The 17,694-nt window shown below is 46.3% G+C and overlaps 1 protein-coding gene, 1 long non-coding RNA gene and 1 pseudogene across 2 annotated transcripts; 2 read left to right on the top strand and 1 right to left on the bottom strand.

Annotated features, from left to right (window-relative positions):
• Positions 1-2,253: 2,253 nt before the first annotated feature.
• On the top strand, positions 2,254-4,022 carry LOC123131207 (F-box/LRR-repeat protein 14-like). The gene has a single exon (XM_044550933.1). The coding sequence runs from the start codon at positions 2,298-2,300 to the stop codon at positions 3,738-3,740; it is 1,443 nt and encodes a 480-aa protein (XP_044406868.1). The 5' UTR covers positions 2,254-2,297; the 3' UTR covers positions 3,741-4,022.
• Positions 4,023-5,930: 1,908 nt separating this feature from the next.
• LOC123128810 (uncharacterized) lies at positions 5,931-13,543 on the top strand. Its single transcript, XR_006463444.1, has 5 exons — positions 5,931-6,216; positions 6,473-6,563; positions 6,667-6,729; positions 12,684-12,738; positions 12,852-13,543. It is a non-coding gene; the product is annotated as an uncharacterized lncRNA (long non-coding RNA).
• Positions 13,544-13,612: 69 nt separating this feature from the next.
• LOC123128809 (F-box/LRR-repeat protein 14-like) lies at positions 13,613-16,311 on the bottom strand (annotated as a pseudogene).
• Between the last annotated feature and the right edge of the window lie 1,383 nt (positions 16,312-17,694).

Below are 17,694 nucleotides of genomic sequence, written 5' to 3'. Positions count from 1 at the left end.
GTCTTAGAAATTTCATTAACGTGAAGAGGCCAAAAATGATCTTTGAGGCATTGGACGTTCCAAGCTCCACTATCATCAAGGAAGTCTAAGACCCCATTAAACCTAGAATTACATTTGGGACTGACTGGCCTGAAGGAAGTCCCACGAGGAATCCAAGGGTCCCTCTATGTCCAGACCAAAGAACCATTCTCCACTCTCCAAATATAATTCATTTTTCTAACAAGTTCCACACCATGCTCGATTCCTTTCCACATGGCCAAAAAATTACTAGTGAACACATTATCTTGTAAATTTCCATTAGGGAAGTACTTCGCTCGCAACAGACGCGCACAAAGGCTGCCCAGTGTATCAATTAATCTCCAAGCTTGCTTGGCAAGAAGAGCTTAGTTAAAAGCTCGCATGTCACGAAAGCCCATACCTCCCTTGCACTTTGGTAATCTCATGTTGTCCCAACAGTCATCTTTCTTTTACAATTCTCCATTCCCCACCAATACTGCCTCGTCAAGCGTGTTAGATCATCACAAACTAAGGTTGGTAACCTGAACATGCTCATCACATAAGTGGGGATGGCATGAGAACCTATTTAACCAACAATTCCTTACTTCCTAAAGACATTCACTATTCACTCCAATCCATAAGCCCTTGCCCAAAAGCGCTTGGAGTGTTTCAAATCTTCCGTTGTGCATCTTCCATTGTGGGACAGGAAGGCCCAAGTATTTGAGATCAAAAACTTCTTGTGTAACTTCCAGTATAGATTTAACTTCCATTGCCACCGCCGATAGACAATCATCGTTGAAAAGGCTGGAGCACTTTGAGGGGTTAATAAGCTGACCCATCGCCAAAACTTAAGCGTTCAACAAACCTTTTACCAACATCATTTGCTGCTTAGAAGCCTGAAAAAATAGTAATTAGTCATCCGCAAAAAGAAGGTACGAGATAACTGTAGCTCTTCGACAAATTTTTGACACTCCTTCCAGACCTCCTCCATAATGGATTTGTTGATCAACGCAGAGAAAATGTTAACAACAAAAAGGAATAGGGGACAATGGGTCACCTTGGCGAATGCCATTGTTTTTTTTTTTTGAAGTTGCGAATGCCATTGTTGGGGGTAAAGGAGTCCAACAATTTACGAGTGAATTTTATTGAATATTTGACCGAAGAAACACGCGCCATAATACGACAAATCCAGATCATATGCTTTGAAAAGATTCAAAAGTTGTAAGCACATAACACCGGGATGAGGGGTGTGACTGGGTTGGGATTTTGTGACCGGTCGTCCGACCGGACGTATAGGGGCTGTTTGAGGAGCCCGGGCGTAAATGCTCTTACTGACAGCTCCTAACTTTGTTTTTGTTTTCATAGTGCGGCTGCCGCCGTATAGTATTGCTACTGTGCTGCTGGTGCTCACTGCTAAAGGGAAACACGGATGCATAGTAACATTTTTTTAGAATCAAGTAAGATTATTTAGGCTAAATGCGAGGGACGGAGGCCTCTCTCTATTGAGCCCGACCCGGCCTGGCCCGGCCCAAGGCTCTGCCCAGCAACCCACATAGGCATCTTCTCTTCTTCGCCGCTCCCAACCAAGGCGCCGCCCCCCGCGAGAAGAGGGTTTTTCTCCGAGGTCGTGCGGAGGTTTCCTGTCGCCGGCCGCTACACAACCCTGGACCAACCCACGAACGCCGCAATCTCCGCTCGGTTCCTCCCTGCCGACGCCGGCATTCGGGTCGATTCCTTTCCCCCTTCTTCGCAGGGCGACCATGATTGAACCAGCCAGCCACCTCGATTGCTGCACTTGGTTCCAGGCGAGCACAATTCTTGCCCTGGGTTTTGTTGATTCCATGGCAGTATTGTGTCTAGGTCGTCTTGGTTGCTGCAGTTTGGTCTGGTAATGCTATTGGCTCATTTATGTATGAACATGGGTGGAATCTGCATGGGTGGACAGACTGTTTTCGTTAGTAGCACATGTTCCCGAGCGTCTACGAGTTGTTACATGCTGTCATTTTCATGTGATTGGTTAGGTACATCAACATATATCATATATGGTGTTGTTAGATAGAAAGAGGGTGCTGCATTAGTTAGCATCAATTGTGAAACAAATTGAGTACGCGCCACTAGGCTATGACCCAGTTTTCAGTTAGTGTTTATTGCGAAGATTAGCGTTCAGAGCCTCATCAATGTTTTCTTTACATGAGTTTTAATAACAACTGTTATCTGATTATCCTGATGTGTTAATAGTATTTTAATTTCAGCACCCTGTCGAGCATTGCGATTCCCAAGTTGTGCAGCTGAGATAGTCGATGGAGGGTCTCCCAGAGGCACTGCTTGCAGAGATCTTGAAGAGGGTTACCAAGACAAGTGATCGTAATTCTCTTTCCCTCGTGTCGAAGCAGCTGTGCACCGTCGAGGCAGAGCACAGGGATGCTATCCGTGTTGGCCGTGGACTCAAACCTACAATAGCAGCCTTGGTATCGCTGTTCTCCCGGTTCCCCAATTTGGTTAAAGTAGAGATAAATTATTCTGGATGGAAGCCCAGTTACAGGGGCCAGTTGAAAAACCAAGGCCTCCTTGTTCTATCATCTCACTGCCCCTTGCTGTCTGATCTTGCTTTAAGCTTCTGCACTTCCATTGATGACTCTGGTCTTGGTTATCTAGCTGACTGCAAAAGTTTGATGTCCCTCAGGCTGAACCACACACCAGCTGTCACTTCTACTGGGATTTTTCGGGTGGCGGTTGGTTGCAGGCATCTTTCGGTTCTCCACCTTGTTGACTATACGGGAGTAGACAACATGGAGTGGCTTGAGTACCTTGGGAGGTATGGATCGTTGAGGGAACTTGTTGTAAAGGATTGCAATGGAATCAGCCAGTATGACATCATAAAATTTGGTCCAGGATGGGCGAATCTCCAAAAATTTGAGTTCGAGAATAATGGAAATTACTGGATGACAGGGGCCCGTGACCCCTCCAACGTGTCTGGATACCCATATAGCTATGACATCTGCTGTGATAGTTTGAAGGACCTTAGGTTGGCTCATTTTAGAACTCAGCCAGAGATTGGACTTCTTTTTCTCCTGGGGAAGTGCAAAGCATTGGAGACACTTTACCTGGAGTATGTTATTGGTATAAATGAGAATGAGATGATTGCACTATTCCAGAGGTGCAGCAACCTTAAGACCATCTCACTTCGGCTTATGCCTGTGCGATGTGAAGATTATGAGTTTAGGACGCCACTGACTGATGTTAGCCTTAAGGCTCTAGCTCTCAGCTGCCCTATGCTTCAGGTTGTAGAGCTCACTTTCACATATTGCGAACACAAGTATCCTACCAGAATTGGCTTCACACAAAAGGGTATTGTGACGCTCATCCAATCTTGTCCAATTCACACTCTTTTGCTAGATGGTGCCAACATTTTTAAAGACAAGGGGATGAAGGGCCTCTCATCCTCGCGGTTCCTGGAGACACTCAAGCTCGTGAATTGCAGGTCTGTTACTGATGCTGGTATTGGTTTCATTATTCAGGCTCCTTCCTTGAGCAGTCTCATCCTCTGCGAATGTGAGAAAGTGACAGATGATGGAATGGCTGCGCTGGTACGTTTGCAGAAGTTGGAGTCCTTGAACGTTATAGGGTGTTGTAAGGTCTCTGAGGAGGGTGTCCAGGGTGCTGCCAGATCAGTTCACTACGCGGCAGAGGTGGAACGCTATGACATCCTAAAAGGAATAAAGCTCACTCAGTCTTGGGAGTAATCTTTGGCTGTTGATTCAGGTGCTGCATATGATGGCAGAATTTAGTGGCTACAATATTGTGGAAGTAATTGAAAGACAGATGTACCTGAAAATTGCCATGTGACCCAACTCCAATTGCTCAGCTATCGACTTATCTTAGACTTGTAGCACCTTCGGAATTTGTCAGGATTATAATGTGTTGCGAGGCTGTGAATGACAGTTGTTTTTCCTATTCTTTATTGCATGTCTTCGCATTGCTTCTTACATTAAAGTATAAAGGGGGCAGAGAGATCCTTTCATTGAGATCTAAGATGATGCCTATTTTTTGTATGAAGTCTGTGGGTCTTTAGATTTATCAGCAACTCTGATTTTTTTTATTTTTTTATCAGCAACTCTGAAATTCTGAAGAAGATCCAGAAAAACGCACGCAAAGCAGCCAGCCAGAGGACAAAAACGGTTTACTGAATCCTTGGACAGCAGTGAACAAACCATGCCTACTTTGATGCGCCACTCCGACGCTGTCTCCTTGCACGTCGAGCGCGCCGGCGACGGCCCGCGCCGACCTGCATCTGAGTGGCGCCTGGCCTTCCGCTTTCCAGCGTGGAAGGTCGCAGGGTGCATGCGACTGATCAGTGCTGGTTCGCGCGCTCTTCTGAACTCAACACCTCATTCGCGCACCACCCACCTCCTCGTCGGCTCCAGCAACTGCTGCCGATCGGATTGCCCAACTGGGGAGATTGTGCCGCGGATGCTCCGACGGAATCCCCGGATTCAAGGTATGTTTCTTCCCAATCAGTGAGTACTAATTACTAGGATTGCACAATACTACTATACTTCAGATCGTACCTAGTGGCACAGCACGTTTCAGCACCAACAAATGATTCAGTTTCCGGAATACAAATGTGGTTACACTTCATGCAGTACCCACTCAATTTCAGAGTGCACATAGAATCAGGAAACATCACCCTACATATTCATTGGATTGAGATACATGCACACTTGCACAATAGTGAGTCGGTAAACAACGCTAGCATGCTCCCATTGGATGCAGGTTATTCATCCGAGTACATTAACTAGACAAGGAATCTGAAAAGATGGTGGATTGCCAACGAGCAGAGGGGTTCGACAGAGCTAATTAAGCTGGTTAAAGATCTAGAGACAGAACAAATAAATAGATGATCCATCACCTCGAATTTTTGATTACTTCGTCAACTGCCACACCAGTAGAGCTAAATTGATAATGATGAATTAAGCGTCATATGGATCACAAAGTAGCCCACCACCGCAATGATGAGCACGATGACATACACGGACGTCTTCCACCCCTGCTGGAGCCAGTTGCATAGGCCACTAGGAGAGCGACCAAATCCAGTATGACCGCCTGTTCATCACCCTCAGTGAACATTTTTCCCATTCTCCTTCCTCCTTTGGCAGCCATTGAGGTGGGAGCATGACGATGACGACGATGGAAGCCATGAAGGAGATGGAGTTGCTGTATAAGAAATTAAGAAGGCGAGGTACCGGGGCCTCCTGTTGTCGTGCATCACCGGGTTGCCCGCCTCGTACGCATTGCTACTGCTCTGCCACTCTCCACCAGGCGGTTCCAGGCCAGCCTGGTAGGCTACGCTTGCCACCAAGATGCCTAGCAGCATTAGGTACTTTCGCTTCGCGTGCTTCTTGCTTTCTTCATCCCCCATCTTTTCTCCTACCTTCTCCCCTTATTCGTCCTGTTCTTTGGTTGCCGAATTGTTGCCATCCTCCTTCCCTTCTTCGTCCCGTTCTTTGGGTGCCGAATTGTTGCCATTCTTGTTCGGCCCCTTCAATAAAAATACTAGCAGCAGTACGACTACAACAAAGAGGACCACGGCCACCAATGCGAAGATGTAGATGGATGTCTTGAGGTGTTGCGTCTTCCGGCAGCGTAGGCCCCCATCAAACAAAACAAGCCCACCGCCGTACAAACAACTAGCACATTGCTTCATATGGCTGGCTTGTACATATTGGGGTTCACCGGGAGGATGATGAGGGCGATCGACAACATTAAGCTTATTGAGTTGCAGTAGAAGAAGGCATTGTAGCGGCGTGGGTAGTTGTCCAAGAGGACCGGGTCACCGGCATAGTGCCGTCCGAACTTGTCGTCCTGGGCGGAGTACTAATTATAGGCTATAATAAGGCGCAAAGGCATCTGGGTGGGCTGAGGGTGGTGCCAAAGGGCCCATATAATCAGCAAGCTGCAGCCCATCACGTTCACGTACGTCCGCTGTTCACATCCAGTCGCCACGCCCCCACGTCTGCACGGATCGATCAATCCATCCGTCGTCTCCTGAGTCCCGACTCCCAAACAGCCAAAGCGCGGCGGCGGCGGCGATCGATCCGTTGCTACTTCATAGAAAAGTTTAGGCAGCTGCCGGCTGGGCGGCCGGCACACCGCACACGCCTATGCGGCTACGCGACTGCGCGCGGCAGCGGGATCCGGCAATCGACACTTCGATACACTGTAATTTTTTGCTCCCCTCCCAGATTCTTTGCTGAGCAGCAACATATTTTTCAATTATCACTCCCTCAATTTGAATTCTGCTTCGGTATAGCCTTTTGTGTGTTGTTATTCTTAAATTTTCGTACAAGTTCCATCAATTGTATGTATGAACTTATAGCTAGCAGATTAAATCTTACATAAATATATTATATGAGAGGTGCTTTTCATCTATGGAACTTGTCAAAGCTTACTCACGCAATTGCCTCAATGATCACAGCTTGGGTAATGATGTTATCTGTTACTACATGGAGAAAAAAGATGAAAAAGGTCACCAGTTTCATGTCTAGGGGCAAGAGAATTTATTAAAGGTAATTTTCAAAAAATTAAGCCCTTCTAAGTTCTTTGATTTGGGCAGTATATTATGTTCTTTTTGAAAAGTCAATTCTATTTTTTATTTTGTTTATCTTGTAGGTTATTGAACCTTGATTTTTGACGATGTGTTTTAGAACTTGGAAACGAAGACAAACTTTTCAGGTAATTTTGTTCTTTGTTGTAGGATTATATCAATATATTGCTGTTAATTTTTTTCATAGATCGACTATTGTTATGTCTGAAATTCATGTTAGAAGATGTTAAACATACCTTTATTCAATGCATCGTTGATTGAAAATTTTATGCCATAGTGAAGTAATGCATCAGAGTAACATTAGCGTCAGCTCCGTCCCTAGTCATGGAGCAGGAAGCCACCTGGAGGGGTGAGGCCGGCTTGGTAGGTGATGGTCGCTGCCAAGATTGCAAAGAGAGGCAACCGTTTGCACCTCTTCTCTAGCAACTGGTGTTCCTGGACTCTGGCTTTCTTATCCTTGTGGTCCAGCGTGAAGAAGACAACACAGATCACCATATAGACAATTCCCGGCGGCATACACGCGGATGAGGCCAAACAGGTCGAGTATCATGGCTACCTCCAGCACGTGATGCTTGACCAGAATCCCCTTCTGAACTAGGACAATGGCCACCAAGGAGGCCACAAACACAAGCGAGTTGCAGTAGTAGAAGGACTTGTACCGCCTAGCGTTGGTCGTGAGGAGAATGGGGTCACCAGCCATGTGCCCCTCGACGTTGTCCTGCCAAATGCCACATGGCGGGTCCAACCCCGCTGTGTAGGTGATGGTGGCAGCAAGAGTGGCCAGTAGTAGAACAAGATAGCGAGCCTTGTCCAGAGCTTCGCTAGCACTGCATTCATACATTGCAGAGAAAGAAGAAACAGAGTTCAGTTTAGTTGCAGAGAAATAAAGAAGAAATTAGTGTAACTGCAAACAGAAGAAAAAGATTATCTATATTGGCTTGGATCCGAAGTTTGGAACTAGATGGGTGGCGACAACCATTGGGAGAGGAGGTTTTTGAGAGCTAAAGCCTATAAAATTAAGTTAGTACGAGAGGAAAATAATGTGTACCTTCCATTATCACCTGGAGCGAAACAACAAGACAATAATTTTCACTCTGAACTGCAGAAGCCATAGAGTTGGAGCATGATGTATGCCACAACGGCGCCAACCAGGGAGACCACGTAGACGGTGGTGTCGGTCTCCGTGCAGCTGCCAGTAGCATAGGTACCGATGAGGCCGACCAGCGCGGCGACGATGCGGGTGTAGAGTACGTAGACGGAGCCAGTTTGTCAGGGAGCTTCTTGCCGGCGATGGTAAGCAGTGTGGTGATGAGCAAGGATGCCATGAACGCCATGGTGTTGTAGAGTAAAAACACCGTTAGGCCCACGCCGCGGTGGTCCTTGAGGATCGCGTCGCCCAGCGGTGGCTGCCCTTAGTGGTGTACCAGAAGCCGCCTGGCGTGCTCAGTCCGGCGATGTAGGTGATACTCACTGCGAACGTGGCGAGAAGCATCAAGACCTTGCGGAGCCGTTCTTCTGTTTTCATCATCAACTTTTGGGCCTCCTTTCCTTCCAGCAGGTATTCAGGCTATCAATACTAACTTCCTCTGAATTTTCGGCGTTAGACCCGCCCGATATTGTATTACCATTCTGTGGGGTTTGAGTGACCGAAGGGAAAATCTTTCATGGCTAATGATGCTTATGATGCCGCGGGTGATTTACCATTATCGTCACTAATAAAGGGGTCGGTTTCATCACCTTTACTGGGTGTAGTGTGATGCACGCTCATGTCATCTGAAGACTCCGTACGCTTCGCACTCGTGAAGGATGCTTCATTCTTCTCCTCCATACGTTCATTCAAAGGAGTTGAATTAACTTCCGGGAAATATTTCGGCTTGTACTTCTTCGTCCACTCTTTACTTTCATTCACAAAAGAGAACTCATCACAGACCTCCTGATTTGTCTTCAAGATCAGCCCTTTCTTGTTCAACTTCTCAATCAGTATCTGCAAAACACATCCAAAACATTAAGTACATGCAAACATTATGTACATGCCCATGGAAAATAAAATAGACATCAATCATTACCTCAGCACATTTATCAGGAATGAGACGAATTTCTTTCTACATATCTTTTATGCGTTTCATGACTTGATCCAATGTAGTGTCCCTACTCGATGAACACTCGGATTTACTATCTTTTCTATTTCCGCCACCACCTTGTCGTTTCGGGTGCTCAGTTTCTTTCTCTTGAATTAATCCTCCTTTAGCAATTATGGTGTGCCTGTACTCTTCACTTATTAAGTCGTCAAACTGTGAAATGTTGAACGAATTTAACTAAGTGAACAATTAAATACTCCGATTAATGCATTCAGTAGAAGCCATAAGTATTTACCTTCTCATGACCACGGCCGTAGTTTGTGTCATACTTACCACGCTTCGAAGCCTCAACTTCATACCAATTTATCATGGGTACTCAGAAGACAGAGGATCGAATGTCTCTACAGCTGTTGGTTGCACTTTCTCCTAGTACATGTACTGCATGAATATCAAGTGAGTTAGCAATCTTAAACTATGGAAATGTAATTATAAAGACACAAATTAAAATTACGACTTATCTGAATGAGTGTGAGGTTTCCCACTGGCCATTTGAATTTTTTGACATCTCTAACTGTCTTTTGTGACCCCATCAATGCACACGCATAACGTAAACGCGTTTCAATTAAATGATTTTATGGCGTCCACATCATCCACCAACTTGTAAAAGCTATGACGGACATGTTTATTGGAGTGCAGTGCTATAATTGTGCTAAGGAGAACCAATACAGTTCTACGCACAAAGTCATCATAATACATGTCACTCTTAACAATGTTTTCAATCAACTGGTCTATCACTATTTCACCATTACGGGGATCCAGAAAATGAGAAGGCATCATTTCCTTCTCTACTTTACCTATTACTTTCATCACATCTTTACCCTTGTTCTCTAGGCCAAATATGTGAAAGGCATCATCAGTGCGCAATGATATGTCACCGTTTTTCAGACGCATAACAAACTTTTTTTGTCAAGTCATATGTTTTAATAATAAATTTCAGCAAGCACTTCGGCATTTGCACACTAGGAATCAACATCATTTTCTCCAACCTAGTGCCACCAAGCCGCTTTCGTTGCCTAGAGTTCAATTTGTTCACCAACGTGCACCACTTCTCGACAGGACAATAAATTTCTCCATACTCCTCCATACTAAATGAAAAAATCACACGAAGTGTTAGCTATTTTTAACATGGCCCACGATGAGAACGATAAATTATGACGCAATGACTAGATTTGAAAGCACCACCATACCTTCGCTGCGGGGGGACTACGTCGTCGTGGCAGGTGGCTCGTGCCTTGGCTGCGCAAGGGGTGGGGTGGCATGCTCAGTGTGCCGTCGGTCCTAGCCGTCAACTTGAACGGGGGTTTGGCAGCGTGATCTAGAGGGCAGGGGGTGTTACACCGTGGAATCACGGCGTGATATGGAGGCGGCGGCATGACCGTGGGAGGGCGCCGTGCGTGATGGGCGGCGGCGTGATCGTCAAAGAGCTTGGAGGGCAGCGAGATAGGGTGATGGAAAATTGCGTGACATGAGCAGTGTGGTGATGAGCAAGGATGCAACGAACGTCGTGGTGTTGTAGAGTAAAAACAACATCAGGCGCACACTGTGGTGGTCCTTGAGGATCGCGTCGCCCGGGTGGTGGCTGCCCTTAGTGGTGTCCCAGAAGCCACCTGGCGTGCTCAGCCCTCCCAACCCTGCCTACCCACATCACACAATTTTCCATCACCCGATCCCGCCGCCCTGCCGGCTCTTTGACGATCACGCCGCCGACCATCACGCGGGCCGCCCTCTCACGATCACGCTGCGATTCCACGGCGTAACACCCCCTGCCCTCTAGATAACGCCATCAAACCCCCCGTTCAAGTTGACGGTACAGACTGACGGTGCACTGAGCACGCCACCCCCCGCTCCCTCCCCCCTGCCCCCGCAGCAATGAAGGTATGGTGGTGCTTTCAAATCTATCTGTTGCGTCATAATTTATCGTTCTCGTCGCGGCCATGTTTAAAATAGCTAACACTTCGTGTAATTTTTTTCGTTTAGTATGGAGGAGTATGCAAAAATTTATTGTTCTGTCGAGAGGTGGTGCACATTGGTGAACAAATTGAACTCTAGGCAATGAAAGCGACTTGGTGGCACTAGGTTGGAGAAAATATTGTTGATTCCTAGTGTGTAAATGCGGAAGTGTTTGCTGAAATTTATTATTAAAACGTATTACTTGACAAAAAAAAGGTTTATTATGCGTCTGTAAAACAGTGGCATATCATCGCGCATTGGTGATGTCTTTCACATATTTGGCCTAGAGAACAAGGGTAAAGATGTGATGAAAGTAATAGGTAAAGTAGGGAAGGAAATGATGCATGTCCAACTTCACGACCATCCGCACACCATACTCGCAACGAGTCTCGGGTCTAAGCCTGCGGGTGCAGCCCTCCATGGTTATGAATTTGCTCTGCCTTCTCTCCGCCCTAGAGCAAAGGAACCGCCTGAACCGTATAATTCCTGAAGCACCTTTCCCTCATTTCACCTTCTCTCTCGTGATGCTGAACCCACGCCCTTTGGTGTGTTTGTTGTAGAATATGTATGCATACTCTTGGGACTGAAATGTCATAATTATGACCTCGCAATGTGTCTCCAGCATCTGCTGCTGGCTTTGAGCCTCCTCAGTGTCCATCTCTGCTTCGTTGAGATCACCGCTAGGACCATCTGACCCCTCCTAGAAAATTACATATGAAACTATGTCAATTACTATTATTTATTTCATACCACTACGCACCGTACAAAATGTTTGAACGAACTTGGCTCAAGTTATCGGCGAATGATTCCTGAAAATTGTTTTGCTCATTCTCAACGTCCACATCTTCTTCTAAATTAATAGACATAGACAAATAATTAGCCATATGGTACTTTGCAAATTCAAAAAATGTAATAATAGATGTCACTTACTTTTTCACTGTTTGCACCAAGTTCATTATTTTCAAAATCCTCCGAAGGTAAGATATCATATGACGAGCACGATTCGGTGTCACTGCTGTAATCATCTTCGTTAATAGTATCGTTATCGGTCTGAGTGACCTTACCAGTACCATTCTCATCGCCCGTGAATGCGGTTTCTTCGTCCATATAAACACACCTATCTAGCAAGACTGCACAACATTGATATTTTTTTTTATCTCGGGTTAAAGTTCATACAGCGGGTCATGCCGATGAATAAATTGCAAGATTAAAACTATTTAAACTTATTTTTACAAAAACTAAATCATTTCGATCCGTCATACAAGGGTTAGATGGCAAACCTTGGGTGGCGTTGTCGACGTCGCTAGTCAAGGCCGACGGGGCCTTGAGGCAGGGGCCTCCGGCGTGATTCAAGACGACGGCGACGTGGAAGACGAGGAAGCCACCCGCGGGATTATGGGGCGGATCTGCGGCGGGGGATGACTGCGGTCAGTGGTGGCGGACGCGGCGTGGGACGTCGGGGCGATCAGTGCCGGCATGGACCGTGGCGTGGGACAGGGACGGTGAGAAGCGGCGTGGGACGGGGTTGGAACGATGTCCGAAGCTGACGACCACGATCTTCCACACGTCCGGCCACCGGCGGCGATCGGCCAATTGGGCAACTGGATCGGGAGCCGCGTGATCGTCGGGGGGGGGGGGGGGGGGCGATATCGTGCAAGTTTTTTGTGTTTTTTCCTGGGCGGGCGGCAAGTGGGCATGATCGTGGAATTGTTTTTTTTAATGGCATGGGCGCGCGTATCAGTATGGCCGGACGGTACGTGTGCAATACGAGGTGGGTACACGTTTCCTTGAAATGACCCATCTGCCCTTCTACGGTTGGCGTGGGTGGGTGGGGGTGGATTACTGAAGCTGAGCTCTTGTTCGTCGTCACCACAATGAATTTATTATCCCGCGGCATGTGTTTGCTTGTTTTTCTCTAATTCGGGTTGTGTTTGTTTCTTTTCTCCAATTCTGGATGTGCTTGCTTGATGGTGGCTTTCTGTATTGCCCTACAGGATATGCCCGACGACGACATGGAACAGTTTAACCAAAAGCTAATAATCGCAACAGGTAAACACAATAGTATGTCAATCTTACAAATGAAGAGGAAGAAAACAAGGCCCTCGTTTGGTGTGTGTGGTCTGAAACATCATCATCTAAATTTACTTTTCTACTGATTGCAGGCCTGCAGGCTAAAGGCGCTGGGTTGAATGAGTCCCGAGTGTTAGAAATGTTGTGCATCAGCATGTATCTGTCTGATCCTCTCGCGGATCTTCTCTAATCTCTACCCAAAGGGTACTCTGCTGTGAATGAAATCCTGCAGATGAGAACTCAAAGTGCAAGCATTCTTCGCATCAAGTTTAAACTCATGTGGGGTGCTGGCCGCCAATCAGATGCAGCCTGCAGCTCACTGGTTCTTCTGTGTAACGCCTGATGCCCTTACAATCTTGCATGAACACTGTTTTCTCTGCCGTTTTGCACTGAACTATTACCATGCATGTTTAGTGTAAGATAAAGGCGTTTGTTCCTTGTTCATAATCCCTTTGCTCTGTTTCAGATCTGCGTGTTGATAAGTTATGGAAATTCCTGTCTAACGCAGATACCGCTGTAAGGCAACTCGGTTAGCAGATCTAATTAATCTCCAGGCTTAATGTGCTCAATGACTCCTGAACCTTAAATGTTGCCCAAGCAGCCAAAGGAACCTGATATGCTTTTGAAATGTATATATAAACATGCTATTAAGAATAAAAGGGTGCCATTTTGGATATCTCAATCAAAGGAAGTAAGTAGACCTTACAGACAGGAGAATGCAAAGAGATAAAATCGAAGCTACTCCCTCCGCCCCATAATATATGAGCGTCTTAACACTACACTACTGTCAAAAACGCTCTTAAATTATGGGACGGAGGGAGTACTATCGTGACTATCCAAGACTCCCGAAAAAGAAAGGATAAACAAACCTACCTGATAACTCTTTTTTGGGCAAAACATTCCATTAAGCATAAATTACAAACAAGGGGCACACAAGTCCCCGATTACGGGGGCAGCCATACTAAGATGATTAAATCCGAAAAAGCAAGACCTCACCTGAATCGGGATACAGAACCTTAAGTGTCCCACAAGCAGCCAAAAGAACATGTTATTCTTTCAAAATCTGAACCCCACAAACAAATAAAAACTAAAAGGTACCAAGTTCGGAATGCAAGGACACATTTAAAAATAGAAACAATGCGTAAGAGTTAACGGTGGCTGTTCGTAATACGTAAGAGTTAACACCTAGAGCATTTGAACTGGTCAGAGGAAAATGATAGCTGCAGCTTCAATCTTCAAAGTAACGACCAAAGACTACACCCATGCTCGATTGCTATGTCTTGCGTCCATTCCTTTTCATGCACATACCTTTTAGGCTGTCATGGCTTTCAATCTCTGCCGAGTAGCGAACTGATTTGGCAGCACCCTGCACACCTTCGTGAGAGACCCAGTGGCAGCCTATAACGGTCAATGAGTCCAACTTCTGTGAACGTGCCAACGCAGCCATTCCATTATCTGTCACTTTCTTGCATTTGCGGAGTGTGAGATTGCTCAAGCAAGGAGCCTGAATAATGAAATTCATACTAGCATCAGTTATAGATCTGCAATCCACGAGCTCGAGCTTCTCCAGGAACTGTGAAGATGAGAAGCACTTCATCCCCTCGTCATACAAAATGCTGGCACCATTTAGCAAAAGAGAGCGAATTGGGCAAGATTGGACGAGCGTCACAATACCCTCTTGTGTGAAGCCTATTTCGGTAGGCTAGTCGGGTTCGCAGAATGCGAAAGTGAGCTCAACAACCTGAAGCATCGGGCAGCTGGCAGCTAGAGCCTTAAGGCTAGCATCAGTCAGTGCTGCCCTATACTCAAAATCTTCACAGTGCAGAGGCTTGAGTCGAAGTGAGACGGTTTTAAGGTTGCTGCACCTCTGGAATAGTGAAATCATCTCATTCTCATGTAGACCAATAACATACTCCAGGTAAAGTGTCTCCAATGTGTTGCACTTCCCCAGTAGAAAACGAAGCCCAATTTCTCGATCGGTTATAATATGAGCCAACCTAAGATCCTTCAAACTATCACAGCAGAGGTCATAGCCATATGGGTAGCCAGACACATAGGAGGGGTCACGGGGCTCGCTCAACCAGTAAGTTCCATTAACCTCAAACTCAAACCTTTGGAGCTTCCTCCATCCGGGACCAAATTTTAGGAGGTCACACTGGCTGATTCCATCGCAATCCTTCACAACAAGTTCTCCCAATGATCCATACTTCCCAAGGTACTCCAGCCACTCCACGTTGTCTATTGCTATACAGTCAACAAGGTGGAAAACAGAGAGATAGCAGCAACTAACGGCCACTCGGAAAATCCCAGTAGAAGTTACTGCTGGTGCAAAGCTCGGCCTGAGGGACCTCAACTTTTTGCAGTAAGGTAGATAACTAAGGCCATCATCATCAATGTGTGCACAGAAGCTTAAGGTGAGATCAGACAGCAAGGGGCAATGATGCGATAGAACAAGGATGCTTTGGCTGTTCACCTGGTCCCCATGACTGGGCGTCCAACCAGAGTAATTGATCTCCACTTTCCACAAATTGGAGAACCGGGAGAACAGTGATGTCAAGGCTTCCGTTGTAGGGTCAACACCACAGCCAACACGGAGAGCACGCCTATGCTCCGCCTCGACGGCATAGAGCCGCTTTGACACGAGGCAAAGAGAATTGAGATCACTCGACACGGTAATCCTCTCGATGATATCTGCAAGCAGTGGCTCCGGGAGATCCTCCATCGAGTACCGCAGCTGCGCAACTTGGGCAACCTCAAGGCTCGGCAGGCACTGGACTAAAAAAAATTATGATCAGGGTGGAACACACAAGATAACCAGATAACAGCTGTAACAAATAATGCACTGTAGAAGGAAACATGGATGAAACTTTGAAGGTTTTCTTGTACGTGTCGAAAGTTTTATGTGCTTATCTTCACAACAAACGGTAAATTAATGGAGCAGCATCCTATTTGCACCCATTCCGTAGAACAAAGAAGTGATGTAAATAATTTCAGATAAAAATGACACCCAGAAATATACCAATCTGAACACTAAACCAACATGATATCTGAACATTCCCCTTGCCGAACTGAACTCGTGTATTGAAATACCACCCAACAAATCAGACGGAGTATACCAATTTCTGCACACTCAAGAACAGATTTTACTGACTAAACCAAGCTATTTCCTCTAGCATTTCACAGAGCTTCCAGGTCCACACACAACAGCGGCCTAATTCCCTTGACAGTACATGATGGAACTAACAGAGCAGGCGCAGAACCGAGGCTACGCAGACACTACAGAGCGGAATCGACCAAGTTCAGGTGGAAGAATCGACATCGCCTCGGCTGGCTGACCCAGGTTGCTCGAGAAGGAAAAGGAATGGACCCAAGTCCGTACCTAGGAGGAGCCGACGACCCGGGAAGGGCGACGCCGGCCGGGGACGGGAGAGCTGGGAGGAAACTTAGGTGATTAAGGGGGTGGATTGGGCGGAGAAACCTCCGCGGCGAGCTCGACGGCGAAACTCTCGCCCCCTCCCTTGCGGCGTGAATGGCCTCCTTTACTTTTTTTTGAGGGATGCCTCCTTTACTTCTTTTTTAGGGGTCCCACCTTTTTACTCCGGCAGCTCGATTCAGCAGAAGCAAAGATGGCTTACACTTTGGGCCTAGTGATGCGGCCCATTTTCGATCGTGGAGCCCCACTGCGAGTGTGGACCAGACCTAGCGCATACATACGTGATTTATTCCCCTAAAAAAATCATACGTGATTAATCGATGCAATCACCACAACCGAAAGGAGAGAGGAGGTTTGAAGCACGTTGGTTGAAGGAGGAGACAGTGAATGAGATCGTCAACACAGCATGGCAGCGAGCCCATCTGGCGGGTGTCGGACCGTCACTGGCTGATCGTACGCGAGCAGTTAAGGCAGATTTATTTCAGTGGGATCGTGACACACTACGAGGGCCAAAGAAAAGGATACATAAACTGCAGAAAGAGCTGGATAAGCTAAGGCGAGGGCAGCTAACCACCGAATCTAGACAGAAAATGAAGAAAACACAAATAGTTATTGAGAACCTACTAGACCAGGAGGAAATTGTTTGGCTACAACGAGCACGGGCAAACTGGTTACTCCACGGTGACCGGAACACGTCTTTTTTTTCATAAAGCAGCAACATCACGTAAGAAGAGGAATTGTATTAAGAGGCTCCTAGATGATACAGGTGTGTGGAGAGAAGATATGGATGAAATCAACTCTATCATTACTGGATATTTTGGTAATCTGTTTACCTCCCAAGTTAATGTACCAAACAGGAACGTTTTGGACCATGTGCATACTAGGGTAACTACTGATATGAATGAGAGACTGATGGCTCCTTATACAGGAGAAGAAGTGAAGAAGGCTTTATTTTCCATCGGTGATCTCAAGGCCCCGGGGCCAGATGGCTTACATGCTATTTTTTACAAGCGTTTTTGGCCCATGCTTGGTGATGATCTGGTCGCAGAAGTACTGAGTGCAGTCAATTCCCAGGTGATGCCACAAGGTTGGAACGACACCACGATTGTCATGATCCCAAAGGTACAAACACCAGAGAAAGTTTCGCAGTTTAGACCGATCAGCCTTTGCAATGTGGTCTATAAGGTTATCTCAAAAATGATTGCCACAAGACTAACATTATTTTTGTCTGATATAATAAGTCCAACCCAGAGTGCCTTTGTCCCAGGGAGGTTAATTACAGACAATGTACTTATTGCATATGAAAGCTTACATACAATTAAGCAGAAGAAAACAGGCAAGGAAGGGTGGTGTGCGGTTAAGCTTGATATGCATAAAGCCTATGACCGAGTCGAGTGATTGTTCCTGGAAGCTATTCTCCTCAAGCTTGGTTTTCATGAAAAATGGGTGAATCTGGTTATGTCATGTGTATCTTCTATTGAATATAGAGTCAGGTACAACTC

The sequence above is a fragment of the Triticum aestivum genome, chromosome 6A (assembly GCF_018294505.1).
Source record: "Triticum aestivum cultivar Chinese Spring chromosome 6A, IWGSC CS RefSeq v2.1, whole genome shotgun sequence".
In the NCBI taxonomy this organism is placed as follows: domain Eukaryota; kingdom Viridiplantae; phylum Streptophyta; class Magnoliopsida; order Poales; family Poaceae; genus Triticum; species Triticum aestivum.
The sequence above is the reverse complement of the archived record's forward strand: the minus strand, read 5'-3'. Positions and strand labels throughout refer to the sequence as shown.

Bases quoted from the DNA above. Each gene is read 5' to 3' on its own strand.
- LOC123131207 (XM_044550933.1), top strand. From the start codon at position 2,298: ATGGAGGGTCTCCCAGAGGCACTGCTTGCAGAGATCTTGAAGAGGGTT.